The 16,710-nt window shown below is 56.8% G+C and overlaps 1 protein-coding gene across 2 annotated transcripts in view; it reads left to right on the forward strand.

Moving 5' to 3' along the window:
* PDE4B (phosphodiesterase 4B) overlaps positions 1-16,710 on the forward strand; it is a 133,756-nt gene that overhangs the window by 87,344 nt on the left and 29,702 nt on the right. For both annotated transcript variants that reach the window (XM_026037179.1, XM_026037180.1), the window contains 3 exons: positions 14,179-14,373; positions 15,941-15,977; positions 16,064-16,134. In XM_026037179.1, coding sequence (XP_025892964.1) covers positions 14,179-14,373; positions 15,941-15,977; positions 16,064-16,134 — 303 coding nt within the window. The remainder of the gene's footprint in view (positions 1-14,178; positions 14,374-15,940; positions 15,978-16,063; positions 16,135-16,710) is intronic.

Genomic DNA, 16,710 nt, shown 5'->3' on the forward strand with positions numbered 1-16,710 from the left:
ATATAACTGAAGAAACATGGGAGTCTGTAGAGGACGAGCCGCAGGCACCTGGGCATCTGGCTGCCGAGTCCCCGCCGTGGAGCGCAGCGCGACGGCCCCCGTGCCACGGGAGTCRCCGTGCGAGCACTGAGAGCCCCCCGGCACGCACCGAGAGAGCCAAGAGAAGGCACGAGTTGGGAATACGCGATATGCACTGAGTGCTCTCAGGCGAGCGGAGGAGAAAGAGCGCCTTGCGAGATGTTGACTGTTAACTTAGTGCCCAGTCGGCGCCACTCGTGGATATGGTAAGTTGGGCGCACCCTTGCCCAGGCGGCTGCCCATCCGTTGGCGAGGCAGCTGGCGAGCGAGCGTGTTTGCAGCTGCGAGAGGCTGCAGCGCTGCCAGGCAGAGCACGAGCCTCRGGTTGCAGCATCCCTGCTGGCTGCTGCGCTCCCTTCGGAGCCAGCCTGCCCCGGGACTGCTCGTATCCGCACAACTCCCCGCAATTTGGCAGGGAGCTGAAAAGAACATGAGATTTTTGCCCTGTGCTTAATTATATTTTTCGCTGTCATCGCTACGTGTCGTACCTGCTGCTGAATCACCCTCGGAGAGCTGAATACCTGCGTGCCGTTTCCCAATTACCTGGTTGGAAGGCTCACTCAAAAGCAAAAGGGGTTTGGGCTCAAGTCATTTGTGCGAGAAGAAATTTTTGATTTGCCGCTGTAATGAGGCACCGAAACACCGTTTCCCTGGCATAATTTCCCGGCGTTTCGCTGTAACTTCTTGACTGCRCTGTCACCTGGTCTCACATTTCAATGGCTCGATGCCGCCGCTTGCGTTGGCAGCGCCAGGGCAGGGAGCCCGTGCGGAGGGTTCGGAGGGGCCTGGCGGGCAGCAGAGGTGGCGCGGGGCGGAGGACGAGCCCAGAGGGGTCCAGTGTGGGGGGTAAAGATGCGTTTTCCTGGTTCACCTCGGAAATCTTTGCTTATAAAAACTGTATATCATGATATATGATAATATACACATTATCATAATCATAGGCATTATAGAATACGTCTTAAGCTGTATTTTGGGTATTTACATATGATTTTCTATAAAGTAGCTTTACATAACTACATATATGCATATACACATATTTTGTACTTATGTTAGAATTTATTCTACATATTCTTTTTATTGCTTATCAAGCATTCAGTTGTGGACCCCTCTTGTAGCTCAGTGTTTGAATGTATTAATGCCAATATCCCGGCTCTGAAGAGGTGCTCCTAGGTTTCCTTTTCCATCACACAGTGTTCACTGGTGAAGAAAAGCGGCCTGTGATGATCTAGGGGCAGGGAAGGAAACACAGATATTTAGGGAAAAGGAAAAAGGCATCAGCGTAGAAGGAAAAAATGCATTATTAGAAGCCCCAAGATTGAGACAGAAGTTAAGAAACTGGAGGCAAGTTAAGAAACGGGAGGGAAGGGGAGGAAGGAGGCGGGTCGTGCGCGTGGCCGGAGTTTCCTTGGCTCCTGGTGGGTGCTGTGCCCTGGTCCCCACAGCGGGAATAGGCCCCTGGGCTGTGCCCGCTGTTCCTAATGAAAACCCGCCAGCACCGTGGCTGCGCTCACTTTGCCCAGGCAGGCTCAGTGTGAGTGTGAGCGTGAGCGTGAGCTCTGGGTGTTCACAGGCGTGCGCTGGGGCCAGGCCCCTCGGCTCCTGCTGCCCACTCACCCTGCGCCTTTGGGCGCTTTGTTCTCTGATTAAGACTTTGGGGCCTCTTCTGAGCTCGCTTTTCCCTCGCTCCCATCTCTCACGAGCAAACTGGAACTCAAATAAACAACGCAGGCGCTGGTGGCTTTGGGGGGAGCCCGAGTGTGCGGCAGGCTGCGCTGCCCCGCATGCAGGCAGTACAAGCAGGAGCCGCCCGCGTAGCCTTTCAGCAGCAGCCAGGTCTGTGACCGAAGCAGGAGGTGCTCTGCGTGCCGAAGGTTTCGCAGCCTGATTGGATTTTGGCCTCCGTGTATATCCGGTTCCTTGCACCCGGCTGGTGTCCTCAGGTGATGGTCCCCTGATGTGGTCCATGCCCATGAGTCGATTCCCGACGCTTTTGAGCTCAACAAGCCACTCTCTGCCCTTTGCAGGCCGAGCAAAGGAGACGCCGGAGGGCAGGAACGTGCCCAGACCTCAGGGTGCTCCAGGCAGGGCTTTCCCTGGGGATGTAGGTGCAGCGGCAGAGCTGACCCCATCAAACGCCTCCAGTAAAGGCTCTAACACCGTTAGATGCCCCCGTGCAGTGGGACTCRGCTATGGCTCGGCAAGGGCTGTAACACAGTGCTTTGGGAGTCTCCTTGTATCGATTCAGCGGCATCCTCTACAAGCAGGTAGTATCTTCACCAAAGAAAGAATGTCAGCCTGGAGTGTCTTTGAGAGACATAATTGAGGAGTGTGTAGGCACCAGCAAGAAAGGGGAAGCCAGTGTTTGCTCCTGGAGGCTCATGAGCAGCTGCGGGAACGGGTGTTGCGGGTCCTCGCTGCTGACGCGCCTGGCTGAGCCGTGATTTCTGACAAGGAAGTAGTTTGGGCCCAAGGGCCGCCTGCGTTTGGTGCCCGGGCTGCGCGCGGTGCCCCACGCCCACGTGTCCTGCACCCTGGGCAGCCCATTTCATCCTACTGACGTTTGTATCTTGAACCAAAATTTGCATGTCTTCATGTGCTTCCCTGAAAAAAAAAGAGCTGGAAAAGGTGAAATGTTATTAAACGCTTGCAGTCATTTTCCTTTCTAGAATTTGCATGGAGAGCTGCATAAAAAAGCCACAACTGCAGAAATAACCCGGGGCGGGGGGGAGGTGTGTCCTGCAAAAGCGCTTACAAAACCCTTCCAAAGCAAAGCAGCAATTCTGCCCCTTTGCAACTCTACCTTCCCCCCGAATCAAGCTGCCAGAATGCAGTTTTACTGCTTTCATACGTTGCCATCTGCGTGTGTTAATATCGTTCCCATTGTTAATTGCGCGGGATGAAGCATGCTCCCGCGGCAAGCCGCCCGGCTGCCCTCGTGGGGAGCGTTTGCCCTTTGGGGAGGGGAGGCAGCCCCTGCCTCGGTGGTACCCTCAGTGTGAGCTGCCGGGCGGCGAGCGGAGCGGAGCGGAGCGCAGGATGGAAGCGGGGCAGGCGGCGCGGCAGAGCCCGAGCCCGCGCCCGCCCGGCGGCCCATTGACGTCAGCGCGAGCTGCGCCCGGCCAGGCTGCGAGCAAACTTGCACAGAGACGGAAGGGAAAAACAGGGAGGCGCTGGCTCCCAGGGCGCCATCCAGCACCCAGCAGCCCGCTGCTTTTTTTCCGCTGAGCGCCAGCATCCTGCTTTTTGTATTCCTGCCTTTTAAGAATGTTTATACCCCCCCCTCATTTTGGTACCTAATTATAGAGAAATGCTCTTCATAAGGGTTTTAATAAGCGTTGCAAAATGATTCTGAAGACATAAACAGCAGTGTTGCTGCAAGAGGGTCGCGTTCCTGCCGAGGCTGTGACACGGCCGCAGGTTGGCGGGGTGGGACGGATGGTTACGGATGCGCCGGCTCCCGTCGCCCATCCGCACAYGGACACCGGGAGCCAGCCCAGCAGCTGGGTCCCCAGAACAAAAAACAGGCTTTTCTCAGGAAAACCCCTCGTTAATCTGCTCTAGTTTTGGCATCCCTTATACAGCTAGTATTATAAAATAAGGCTACGGTTGTAATAAACATTAGGGATTATCTGTGATAAATTAAAGGCAGTAAAAATAATKAAGAAGAACAGATTGGGGAGAGAGCTGCAGGACAGGGGGGGCTCCTCTCTCTTACCTGCTGCACACGGCTTAGTCTGCCCGCAAATGCTTATTTGCCAGGTGCCATAATGCAGCATTTTATGAATTTCCCTGCGTGTTCACCCAAACCGGCTCTGGTTTCTTGAGCCCTGATGCTGCCACGCTGTCTTGCAGCAGTCATCGGCTCAGGTGTCCTAAGGCACCTTATTCCGTTGCATTGATGAGAAGCAGCAGTACCTGCATTCAGATGGGTGCTCTGAATGCCTTTTTTGCTGTAGTTCAGACCAGTTAGAGGATAATTTTACAGGACTCATAAAAAATGGGTGCAGTGTTGGCATTGCTGCATGGCGGGTGCTGTATCTGGGGGGTTTGTGCAGTTCTGGGCTCCCCAGGACAAGAGGGATGTGGAGCTTCYAGACAGGGTCCAGCAGAAGGCAACCAAGATGATGGAGAGACTGGAACATCTCTTGTATGAGAAGAGATAGAGTGGTTGGGCCTGTTTAGCCTGGAGAGGAGAAGGCCGAGAGGGGATCTGGTGTATATGTCTGAGTATCTGAAGGGTGAATGTAGGAAGGAAGGGGTCAAACTCTTCTCGGTGGTGGGCAGTGACAGGACAAGGGGCAATGGGGACAAGCTGAAACCAGGCGGTTCCATCTGCATCTCCAGACTGCAGCTCCTGTCCCAGGGGAAGGTCGTGTGGCCTCTGCCACAGTTTTTCTGTCTTCCCATGAGTGAAGGGATGAAGGGATGAACRGACAGAGCCGGAGTCTTTGGCAATGCGGAGCTGCTCCTGAGCAGATCATGATACTTCTGCACTTCTCTACTGAAAAACAGTCCTGTAGCTACCTCAAGTTTCATCCTTGGTTCTGCAGAGCTGGGTTTCARAGCTGTGCTGCTTTACTGCTCCATTCAGTGTCACAGGTGACTGCCCCGTGATGCCCTTGCCAGCCAGGGCTGCTGAAGGAAATCCTCATCCCYGTATTAACCATGGGGAAAGAGAGTTATGAAGGAAATCCCGGTGCTTCCCAGCTGYGGATCCGCAGCCCGAAGGCCAGAGAGGAGTGAAGAAAATCCCCAGTGTCTCGGGGCTCCCCGCGGCGAGGACACAGCGCCCAGCTCCAGCAAGGAGCCTGGGACGTCAGCGATGTCATGATCTGCAGCGACGCGCCCGTGAAAATTGCATCCCTCCCCTGCGAGCTGCACGTGGGGACGCGTGAGAAAGGCGCCCGTGGGTGCTGGGGATTCCTGCGCCCAGGGTCAGCGAGGAGGGCCCTCCTCGCACACAGCAAAGGAGCGACCCGGTTACACTGGCACAGCTCCCTCGCCCAATTTAGAATTAGACCTGTAAAGCGACTGTAAAATTAGAGCTGTGGTGTGAAGGAGAGGAAAAAAGGAGCCGAAAGCCCGCAGATAGCTCCTGACAGAGCGTTTGTTATTCTGGGCAGAACGTGCTTGCCGTAACGCGACTCTTGGAAGCAGCTCCAGATCTCGCAGGAGCTTTGCAGGCAGGTTTCATCCTGCGCGAGGAGGCCGGGCCGGGCTCGTGCGGAGGCTCCGCGCGGGTTGGAGGCCAGGGGAGGATCTTTCCTGCGCGGCTGCCCCGGGGTGCTTGTACGTACTGCGTGCTTGGGCCTCAGCGCCAAATACAGCCCAGCAATTAGTGCGAGCGGAGGCAGCAGAAATGAAAGAGCTAATTCTGTCCTGGTTGAGGTTCGGAGGAGGGTCTGTGCAGTGTCACTGGTGCCTCGAACAGCGCGGCGGGGACGGCTGCCCTTGCTCTCTGCCGTTCTATTGATGCGTCTGCTGGGATTATATATCAGCGTGAAACTCCTGTTTATTATACAAGTGTCAGATGGGGAGGTCAGGAGTGAAATGATTCTCTTAAACCTCCGTGCTTTGCTTTCCAAAGAGCCGGCRTGACGCTTGCCGTTGCTGTGATGGAGAATAAAGGCCCCAGATGAAATACCGCACGCCAAGGCCCGCGACGGGCTGCGAAACGAGAGTGGTGGTTGGGTTCTCTCGCGGAGCTTGTCCTCAGGCCGGGAGGACATTCGAACCCACCGCAGCTTGCCCTTCTGCCTGAGAGGCGAGCGGAAATGGAAAAGTGAGTTAAAYTAATTGAGGGGCCTTGAAACACCTATAAAATCTCTTTTAGAAGCCTTGAATAAAACGGGAGAGGCTGCTGACAGGTTGTTGTGTGCAGTTCTGGGCCTCCCAGTGCAAGAGGGACATGGAGCTCCTAGAGAGGGGCCAGTGGAGGGCAACCAAGGTGATGAAGGGACTGGAGCATCTCCGTATGAGGAGAGACTGAGCGAGTTGGGCCTGTTTGGCYTGGAGAAGAGAAGGCTGAAGGGGGATCTGATCAACATGTACAAATATCTGAGGGGCGAATGTAGGAAGAAAGGGGCCAAGCTCTTCTCRKTGGTGGCCAGTGACAGGAGCAGGGTCAATGGGTCCAAGCTGAAGCCCAGGCAGCTCCATCTCCATGTGAGGAGGAACTTCTTCCCTGTGAGGGTGCCCAGCCCTGGCCCAGGCTGCCCAGGGAGGCTGCGGAGGCTCCTGCTCTGCAGATCTGCCAACCTGCCTGGATGGGACCGCGTGTCCCGAGCTCTGGGTGTCCCTGCTGGAGCAGGGGCTGCACTGGGGGATCCCTAGAGGTCCCTGCCAACCTCAACCATTCTGGGATTCTGGGATTCTGGGATTCTGGGATGCAGGCGCCCCGCACGAGCGCGGTGGGTGATGAGTGTGGGGCAGCTCTGCCTTCCCTGCCCGGCCCGGGGCTCTGCAGGAGGGTTACGTGGAGAAACGCAGCTGAGCTGGGCACGCTGCCGAGGCCGCAAGGGGAGGCAGAGGCAGGAGGCAGAGCACTCATCTCGCAGGAGAGCCGGCGGAGGAGAAACCCCAGCAGGTGGAGAGGGTTTCAGTAACTGGGGAGCGGGGGAACCGGGAGAGGGGGAGAGGGCAGAGCGCGTCCTGCATTCACCCTGTCAGCCCCCAGGAGGTCTAGGTGCAGGCGAGCGAGGAGGAGGATGGTCGGAGCAGCCTTCAGGGCCGRTGCCTGGGGTGGACACGTGCTCAAGGCCACTTGTTGGGAGGCTTGAGAGGCACCCGGGAATAACCTGCAGGAGCTTGGGGTGAGCCTGACGGTGGCTAGAACATATTGAAAAACAAATAAAGGGTGTTTTCACTTGTGATTTGTACTGCGTCACTTCATAATGCACATAGAGAGGGCATTTTTCAGCCCAAAGCTAAGCATCAGGTGYCTGAACACCCTTCCCATAGATGTGTTGTGAGAAGGATGTACGTGCACTCCAGTACAAATCCAAGAAGATGATTAGAAAATATCTGCCATGAGTGATAAGGTTAGGTGGGAGGACTCCTTTCTCTTTGCTCTTTTCCTGTTTTGCATGATTTACCTGTGTTTTCACCTAAAGGTGTGCAAAGCATTTGGTTATACTGGCCGTGCAGCCGAGCAGTGCCTCGTGGTGGTGCCGCGGCGGTTCGAGCGGGCGCCTTCCGCAGGACACTGCTAACTTCTCATTGCACTTCGCTCTGCAGTTTGAAYCAAGCGTCATCAGACCGACACACCATTAGCCTGACTTCTGCTCATCTGTTTTAATTAGGTGGCCTCTTTCTTCCTGATAAATGCTCTCCGGCAGTCCCCTTCATCCCCCTGTGCTTCTAGAAGATGATGAGTATTTTTTTCTAGGGATATTTTCAGTGTTGTATCTGGGAGAACAATCCGGGGCTGCAAAACCAGGTGGTCACGAAGTAAAATGGTTACCTGGAAATCAATTCAGTCAATGTGTACAGATGCCCGTTCTGCCTGAGCGAGAGGAGGAAACTGCAGCTTTGGCATCTAAAATTCACCATGTTCAAGCATAATATTTAACAACGCTTTTTTTTTTATGATATGACCACATGAATCCTAAAACCCCAAATCTGTTTCGTTTAATAGTAGGTCCCTCCTGACTCATTTTGCATGCAGTACACAGAGTAGCATGACTATTCTGGGATATGATCCCAGTAACAGTGGTGAGTCATCAGCTGCAGCAGCAGTAATGATATGAGGAACTATTTATTACTGCTCTTCTAAGCTGTGAGTTCTTCTAAGCAGTGAGTTCATCTAGAAATTATGTAATTATTCCTCCTGGATGGTTTTTCTTATTGGTTTGTAATTACAAAATATTCTCAGAACACTTTTGTATTTTAAAATTAAGTCCTCAGAATGACTTAATGCAAGAAGAACCACGAGATTAAATCTTACCTTGTTTATGTTCATTTTATCAATTAATAATACAGCTTTCTAGWTGTTGTTGCCCAAACTTCACGTTTCTTTTTGCAAAGCCACTTAGCCCCCCATTCAGTAGTTGAATACACTTCTAAACAAATCCCTGCTGCAGAATCGCCCAGGCTTAGGGAGGATCCAGCAGGAGGGAAGAGTCCCTCTCGGAGGAAGGACGTGCTTTAGCAGCTTTACCAGTCCCTAACAACAATAGACTCAATGGTAAAATTGCGGCTAACTTTTTTCCGGCTGATCTCCAGCATTAGCAGCGATTCTGCTGCTCTCCTCCGAGCCCGGGCCACCTCCCCGGGTGCCGTCAGGGTCCGAGCCCTCCTGGGCTGCCCTGGCAGAAGCTCCCACGTGCCTGGCGATGCTGCGCAGGCCTCTGTCACTGGTGACCTTCCTGCAGATCTAGCTGGAATATTTGGCAAGCACCTCCAGAACAACTCTGCTTATCAGCTCTCTGGACAAGAGAGGTCCTGCGCCATCTACTAAAACAGGACATAGCTCTGCCTCGTGCCTGCATTTGTTGGCCGTGTCCCGCAGGGCCCCTTGGCATGTCCTTAGGTGAGGAGAAACAAAACGTCCCTGTGGCGGCACAAGGGCAGGGGCCATCACACGCCTCCCGGCTCGTTAGGAAAGGCCGCTCTCCCATCCGTGGYCACCCGATATCTGTCAGGTGTTTGCAGCCGTCATGTAAACATCTAATAAAATGGGTAGTGGCAGAGACGGAAAGGGCAGGGGGCTGGTCCTGCCGGGAGAAGAGCTCCGAAGCCGACAGTCCCGACGGCCCCGTTGGCCCCGATGGCCCTGTCGGCCCCACCACGTCCGCATCCCCAAACAGTGCCAGGGGCCACGCGCCTGCCAGCGCTGAGCCCCRAGCAGCTCTGCCCACGCTGCTTTAGCCAGGACAACGTTGCCCAGCCATWACCTCTATTTAGAAAGATTTTTAAAAGAAAAAAAAAAGTGCCTCTGTGTAGCATTCATTCCTTAAGGTTTTATTGCAGAGCTTGAGACCCCACAGTATCTTTGCTGCAGTATCTGCTCCGCAAGACAACGTGTCGGCAGGTCACTGCRGGCCAGTGCCCTGCTCAGCACGGCCTCCCTGAGGACATCAGTTGGTCCGAGGCGGAGGTGCTCAGGTCATCAGTTGCTCAAGTCGGAGGTGACCGGGGTGACCGGGGGACCATCAAGCTCTCCATGTGCTGCCTGCCTCTGCCCGCTGCCCTGTGCTTTCAGCGGGGGATGCTGAGGAGGAGAGCGGGAGCGAAGGCCCTGCTGTGCGCAGGCGTGCGGAAGCGCGGAGAGGCGCCTGCCAGCGCGGGAGCCAGCACTAGCTGAGGCGGTCCTGCCYGGTCGGAGGGGTGCCGAGCAAAGGGCCCCATGTCACCACGATCGCAAAAGGCTGCCTGGGTTTTGCTGTTCTTCTGGAAAGATGGTGAATTGTTTGAAGCAGCGTCTAGAAAAACAAACAGACCCTCTTTGCTTCACCGTAATAAAATGTGGTTTAAAGAATATTTTCTTTAAACTCCGTAATTGCTGCTGGTTCCCCAGGGCAGTTTTAGCACCAGCAGGGCAAGCCCAGCAGGTGAGCGCAGCTGAGCACGGATGCGATGCTACATGTGTGCTGTGCGCGCGCTTGGCCGGGGCACAGCCRCCTTTGCAGCCCAAATGCAGAGCTGCTTTGCTTCTTTACATCATGAACTTACCACTCACACATTTCCCTGCGATTCAATACCCTTTACATGGTAGCATTGTTTCCTCTGTAACTCAAAAGAAAAGAAAAGGAAAAGCTCTCTTGGGCACTGGAGGAGGATTTGTGCAATAGGTTGCGGTGGCTCCGTCAAGGCTGTTGTACTTGATGTTGTGAGTATCTATTTAATCAGTGGTTTAAAGAAAGACCCTGTTAGTGCTGAGTGATTCTTGTTCCTTGGACCGCCACGAGAATTTCATGCTCTTGCGGAGCCTGCGTGGAGCCAGGCCGGCTCCCTGCACTCCAGCTGTTATTGCGCCTGCTTTGTGCTCGCGAGAGGCTCGACTACAAAATAGCTGTTGAGATGCTCGTGCAACTGCTGCTGCAAGGGGCCAGAGAGGAGCATTGCTAACGCGGGATTTCTGTGGCAAATTGCTCTGGTTAATCAACTAACATCTCTTCAATCCTGACAGCCAGCAAGCAGCTCCGCTGTCCTTATTCRCATTTTCTGTTATGAATTTGCTAGAGAAGCCATCTCCTTCCATGGGTGGGACTTCCRTGGGTGGAAGCCCCAGACGAGGTCCGGCTAGTGAAGCTTTTATTATGATGCCTTGAGTCTTAAGGCGCAAGCAGATGTAATGATTTGGGGCCATGCCTGCACATCCCTGCCTGTTCACMCTGAATACTTTGCCTGCTGAATAACTGAATTGTGGTCAATTGTAGCCAATATTTTCCTAATATTTTTTTTCCTAAACTCCGAGTGTGGAGGGCTGTATTTCTGCACTGTTTGCTGCTGCTGAACTTGGTGACTGATCGCTGCTTTTAACAAATTCACAGTTTGAAGCTGCAAAGCGTTCTGCTCTGTGCTCCCACATATTTATTTCTTTTGAACAGTTTGGCTTTATGATTTAGAGTTAGTGACTCCAAAATAGGAAATCCATCAAATGGCTTCCAGTGTGAGATAGCGCTTCGGAGAGATCCCTAATCAGGTAAGATGAAAGTGAGCCCTGAAGCAGCTCTGGAGAAGTTTTGCAGGTTGAGAGCAAACAGCAGTGTTATTAAAGGCTGTTTTGGGTGCCAGCGGTGCGCTATCGGTGTTCGCATCACAGAAGTTATTCTTTCCCCAGAGATTTGTTTCAATGCAGCAAGAAGATGCCTGGATGCCGTGTGTCCGRTGACGGGCGCTCAGGAGCTTGGCGCTTTCCTGGAGGGCTTTGTGGAGGGRCTGGGCTTCGAGACAGGGCTTCAGCAAGGAGAGAACCTGGCAATAAGGAGGAGACTGTTGCAAGCCTGAACATGCTCTAGGGGAGGAGTGTGCCTGTTTGGATACAAGTTATGGAAATAAATCCAATAACCCGCTCAAATAATGACTTCATGGACCAAATGAAATGGCCTGGCGCGGTCCTTGGTGCAGTAGCATCCCCCACGTTCACGGCTTGACCTGGTTTCAGTACCTGTAGGTGGGCTCAGAGCAGCTCAAGATGTTAGCCCAGAAAATGTGCAATCCGATGACACAGACACCTTCTTCCCTCGCCGTTCCGGTTAAGCTGAGGAGGACGGAACAATCCGTGCTGTCCGTGACTGCTGGGCGCTGCTGCCGCTTACTCTGTGGCCGGTGCCTGGTGCCAGCCCGCGTGCCAGCGGCGCTCCCAAGGGACACACTAGCGGCTGCAGTTCCCCTCGTTAGCGCTGGCGTCCCGGGGGATGGCGGAGCTGGAGCCCACGCGGCCGCCTGCGAGGACCTGTTGGGCAAGCGCCTCCCGGCAGGCAGGGCCTCCCGCTTCTCCGGGATTTTTACAGAGTCGCTGAGGTTGGAAGAGACCTCTAGGGATCMYCCAGCRCAGCCCCTGCTCCAGCAGGGACACCCAGAGCTCGGGACACSCGGTCCCATCCAGGCGGGTTGGCAGATCTGCAGAGCAGGAGCCTCCGCAGCCTCCCTGGGCAGCCTGGGCCAGGGCTGGGCACCCTCACAGGGAAGCAGCTCCTAGCAGCAGGGGTGAAGGAGCAGCTGCTCCATCCTCCGCTGTTGAGAAGAACTTGAAAGGCAGAAGGAAGTCCCTCGGGCAGCGGGATCGCTGCCTGCGCTGGCAGTGGTGAGGATGGGGAGCCGCCCGCTGCGCTGCACCCTGTGTTCACCAGGGGTGATGGCATTAAGGGCAAGGGCAGGTGATAAAAGAGCCACGGATGTGCGTTYGGAGAAGCAACAGCTGCTTCAGAGAAGCCAGGGTTTCTTCTCCCGGGCACTTAAACAAGTACCTGATGCTGGCTCCTTGCGGGCTAACGCTCAGGAAGGGGCTCTGCAGCCGGGGACAGGCCACACTGCGAGTCCTGGGCCAGTGGGGCAGGGGTGGCCCCAGCTGCACCCGGCTCCTCCTCACGGGTGCCGGGCAGCGGCCGCGCGGGTGCTTCGCCCTGCGTCACCGTCCCGCCTCAGGAAGCGCTGCAGCCAGAGCCGGTCTCAGCACAGTCCTCACCTCGTAAGAAACCCGCTAGTGAGAGCAGCAGGCTGGGCTGCCAGCGGCTGCAGCAGAGCAGGAGCGGCGAGCAGCGGCCCTGCCACATCCCAGCGGGGAGGAAGCGGCTTTCTCATTCCTAATGGCTGCAATAATCCCGCTAGGGCAGCGTGGGGAGGCAGAGGAGTCAGGGACTGCGAGAGGCTCCTTGGTGCTCCCCAGGTCCCCAGGGTCACGGTGCAGGAAGGCGCTCGCCTCGTCTGCTGGGCATCCTGTAGCCCCGGGCTGGAAGCAGAGCCAGGCGCTTGGCAGCCRCAGTGCCTGGGCGCTGCATGCACTGCACGGGAGCAATCCGTTGGGAAAACCGGGAAGCGGCCTCGCGCACGGCTGACGCCTGCCACCTGCCGTCCCCTGCACCGCGACATGGCCCTTGCATAACAGCCCCAGCGCCGCGCGCTTCTGCCCTGGCCGCTTGTGTCACGCGGATTCGCCTTCCCGCAGCACTGCAGGAAGCAGCTCAACGTCTCCGGCTCATCCTAGCACCCGCAAACCCGGCCGGAGCGGGGAGAGCCGCTTCCCGGGGAGCTCCGTGGGCTYGGCCAGGACGGGGCGTCCCACTCCTGCCACAGAGGCCAGAGAGCCGAGGCTCCTTCCTGCGCCTCCAGCTGGGAAACTGCTGCGAGGGAGGGAAGGGATGGAAAATCCCTGCGCTGGCCTGGGGATTTCTGTGGGAGCGGCTCTGGGAGGCCCGTGCCGGCGGGGAACATTGGTTCTCATTGTTAAAAACGGGGGCGAGGAAGAGCAGGGTCAGTGGAGGAAGGAGAGGCAAGGGGAGGYGGGCAGGTTTGGCCTATGGCAAAATTTGCTCTTGTTGTCTGTAGACTAAAAAGTTTAATGTTAAAACGTGTGGGGGAATCGGAGCTCATTTGCTGGATGCGTATGGATTAATTCCCCACTGGCAGCTGTTTGTACCATAGTTATAGAGCTGATTTCCTTCTGTYGGTTCTGTGGGCTGAAATAAATTGTGCTCCTGCTACCGTTGCTGAAAGAATAGATAGTAAAGAACAAAACTAATATAAAGAGAGCCACTGTGAGCTTCAAGGTGTGCTTAAGCAGTCTGGTAAGCAAACGCTGACGGAAGCGTGGCAGGCGTGGGAATGCCCCTGGGTGATGTATGCCTCTGCTATACTGATGCTGTAACGTGCTTGGTTTCTTAGGGGTCTAAAAGTCTTTGCCCTGGTGCTCGTGCTCACCCTTCTCAGGCGATTTCCATGCTCGAGGGCCCGTACGTAGGAGCAAAGAGCGCAGGAGCAAAGTGGTTATCGTCATTTCCCTGCACATGAGGAGCAGCACAGCTGGCAGGAGMGCCAGCCCTGCATCTCGGCACCCCAGGGAGCAGTTTCTGGAGGCAGCAAAACCATTATCTGCAACACCCCGCAACACATACACACATATAAATATTATGTTAAATATACAGTTGCTGAAGCAAAGTTTGCAGTGCCCAGCACGGGGACAGGCACGCGGAGCCGCCGTGGCCTCGGGCCCCTCGTGCTCCGAAATCCCATCACTGCTCGTGAGGCGAACGCTGCCCTCAGGGTTAAGGGGCCTGCGAGAGGCCACGGTCCTGCCGTGGCAACGCTGGTGCCGCCGTGACCTCAGGCTTGGGCTGCAACAGCCAAGCGAGGAAACACGAGGGAGGCCCTGGAGAGGAGCGGGCGGTGGAGGCCGGGGCTGCCTGGAGTCGACCCTCCGCTTTGCAGCGCTTTGAAGCTCGCTGGGCAGATGGCGCGGGACGAGGYGCCGCGGGGGTGTCCCCGTCCCCGCGGCCGAGCGGCTGCAGCCACCACGGGTGGACTGCTGCAGMGGGGCGGCCRGAGGGCCRGCCGGGCTCCCCGCTCCTCCTCTCGCTGCTGCTGCGCGGCCAGGGCCGTCGCTCCCGGCGCCRGAGCCCGCCGGAGCCCGCGGTCACTCAKCCTCTGTTTCCTCCGCAGCTTCGATGTGGAAAATGGCCCGTCCCCGGGGCGCAGCCCGCTGGACCCGCAGGCCGGCTCCTCGTCGGGCCTCGTGCTGCACACCACCTTCCCCGGCCACAGCCAGCGCCGCGAGTCCTTCCTCTACCGCTCCGACAGCGACTACGACCTGTCGCCCAAGACCATGTCCAGGAACTCCTCTCTGCCCAGCGAGCAGTAAGTGCCTGTGCAGCTCCCGTTGCCGTCGCTGGGAGCTTCCCGCGATCCCCTGGGAAGAGGCTCAGGGCCGTATGCATTCAGAGCCCATGTTCCATGGGAACAGGCCCCTTTAACATCTAATAAGAGTTTCCGAATCCATATTCTAAACTCACCATATTCTAAATGTTCTATAAATAAATTTAAATATTTCATATTCTAAAAACAGCAGAACCGAGGGAGGAGCCGAGGCAGGTGGCGCTTGAGGATCAGCGCAGCACCGAGCATGAGGCTTAATGGCCCTCTTGGATTTGCAGCCCTTGGCTTTAAAAGACGTAACCTTAAAGTTTCAGAGCAACTGTTAGGCTGGAAAAATGGGCTCACTGGAGAGCTGAACTGTTAGGGGAGCCATGGATGCTTCGCTGTGAATTAGAAATCTGAGTAGCACAAGATGCGCAGGGAGAAACCCGCACAGAAGCTCGCTTTTGCTGAGCTCACTGGAGACCAAGGGGCCTCTCCAGGTTACRCACATGCAGCGTTTTATGTGAATTGTGCATTCCAGCAATCGCCTGTGTCCTGGCTGCTGGAGAAGCGGGATGGATGAGGGGCTCAGGAGCCGCGTTCCCACTGCCGCCCCTGGCTGTGTCCGGCGCTCCGGGAGCTGCTGTGAGGCCGGGCCAGGAATGGGCGCCCCGGGGCTCAGCAGGGACCGGCTGCGCGCAGCAGGTGCTCCCAGGCTGGGATTTGCCTGACTTGCTAATTTAAATGTGGGCTCTGGGACCACTTTGATGAAATGTGGGGCTCAGCAGCGTTCATGCCTGGGCCAAGACGATGGCCCCAGCGCCCGCGTCTCCACTCTAGCCCCAGATGCGGCCTCTCCAGCCGATGACGGAGTGATTTGCCCAGAGGTTACACGATGGAARAGGACAGACAGGCTCCCCATTGCAGTAGCGTTGGAGCTGCAACACACACGCACAGACCCAGGAAATCCAGCTCTGACCTCAGCCAGGCGGTCGCGTGTTCTCCACCGCGCTGCGAGCGCTGCCTTAGCTCAGCTCTCCTGCCCTTTGCTGCCTGGTGTTACCTGTGCCAGCGGCTGCTCCAGCCGGGAACGTGTCTGGGCTGCGAGCAGATGCTGGGAGCGGGAGACCTTTCCATCAGGAACTAGCATCCATGCCCCATTAGACAGAGAACCAGCCCATGGATTAAGGCTTTCTGCGGGGGTGGGAGGCTGTGCAGGGAACTGTGCTGCCAGAAAGCCCCTGTCCCCAGGGCGGAGGAAGCTCTGTTTGGGATGAGCGTGTTTGCCTGCCGCTCGCAGAGCTTGGGTTGGAGCTGTCYCCATGCAGAGGAGGAAGAGGAGGAAAGGGAGGGCACGCAGCTCCTTGCCCAGCACCATGTCCCCATGTCACCTGCAAGGGCCTGGCACGACACGAGCCGAAGGCTGCTGGCTCGGCAGAGGGTCTTAGTGCAGGCTCCAAGCCTGGCTGCACGGCGGGCACGCGGACATGGAGCGCGGCCGGGAAACGCCGCACATGTCCCTGGAATGCTCTGCRTGGCACAGACGAGGGTTCTCCTTTCTCCCTAGGCACGGGGATGACCTGATCGTCACGCCTTTCGCACAGGTGAGTTTGCCGTCYGCCACCTCACTTGAAGAGGCCCTTGAGAGCCGCAGCTGCAGTCTGCGCCATCTCCCCTCCGTTTGCCCTAGGTCCTGGCCAGCCTGCGGAGCGTGAGGAATAACTTCACGTTGCTCACCAATTTGCACGGGACAGCGAACAAGTAAGCACCCCTTCCCCCCCGACCCGTTCCCTTTTCCCTGTGTTCATTGTGCGGATGGGCAGGGAGCACCGTTCCCTTGTGGAGCCGGGAGCGGGGCCGGGAGCCGGGAACGGGAGCGGGGCTGGGAACGGGAGCGGCGCCGTCGCGGAGCACCAGGGGGCGCCCTAGCGCCGCGGCGGGGCGGGCGCGCGAGCCGCGGGGCCCCCCGTGTCCCCGTGTGTGTCCCCGTGTGTGTCCCCGTGTGTGTCCCCGTGTGTCCCCCCGTGTCCCCCCGTGTCCCCGTGCGTGTGTGGCAGCTCCCGTGGGCTCCGGCTCTGCTCCCCGGCCCGGCAGAGCCGCCCCCGGGCGGCCAGGCCAGCCCCGCTGCTCCCGCTCAGTCATCGCGCCTGGCTCCAGGCGCTGGAAAATGTAGTGAGTCCGAGGAGAAGGAGGAGCGGATTGCGCTGCTGGGAATATTAGGTCTGTACGAGAAGGAATATCCTTTCGTTTTGCCAGGAGAAAGAATATCCCTTCCTTTGTGCCACCTGGGCTTCCCCCGGCTGGCGTCAGACGTGCGGTTTCAGAGCGCACGTCACT

The sequence above is a fragment of the Nothoprocta perdicaria genome, unplaced genomic scaffold (assembly GCF_003342845.1).
Source record: "Nothoprocta perdicaria isolate Ctin4 unplaced genomic scaffold, notPer1 scaffold_191, whole genome shotgun sequence".
Lineage (NCBI taxonomy): Eukaryota > Metazoa > Chordata > Aves > Tinamiformes > Tinamidae > Nothoprocta > Nothoprocta perdicaria.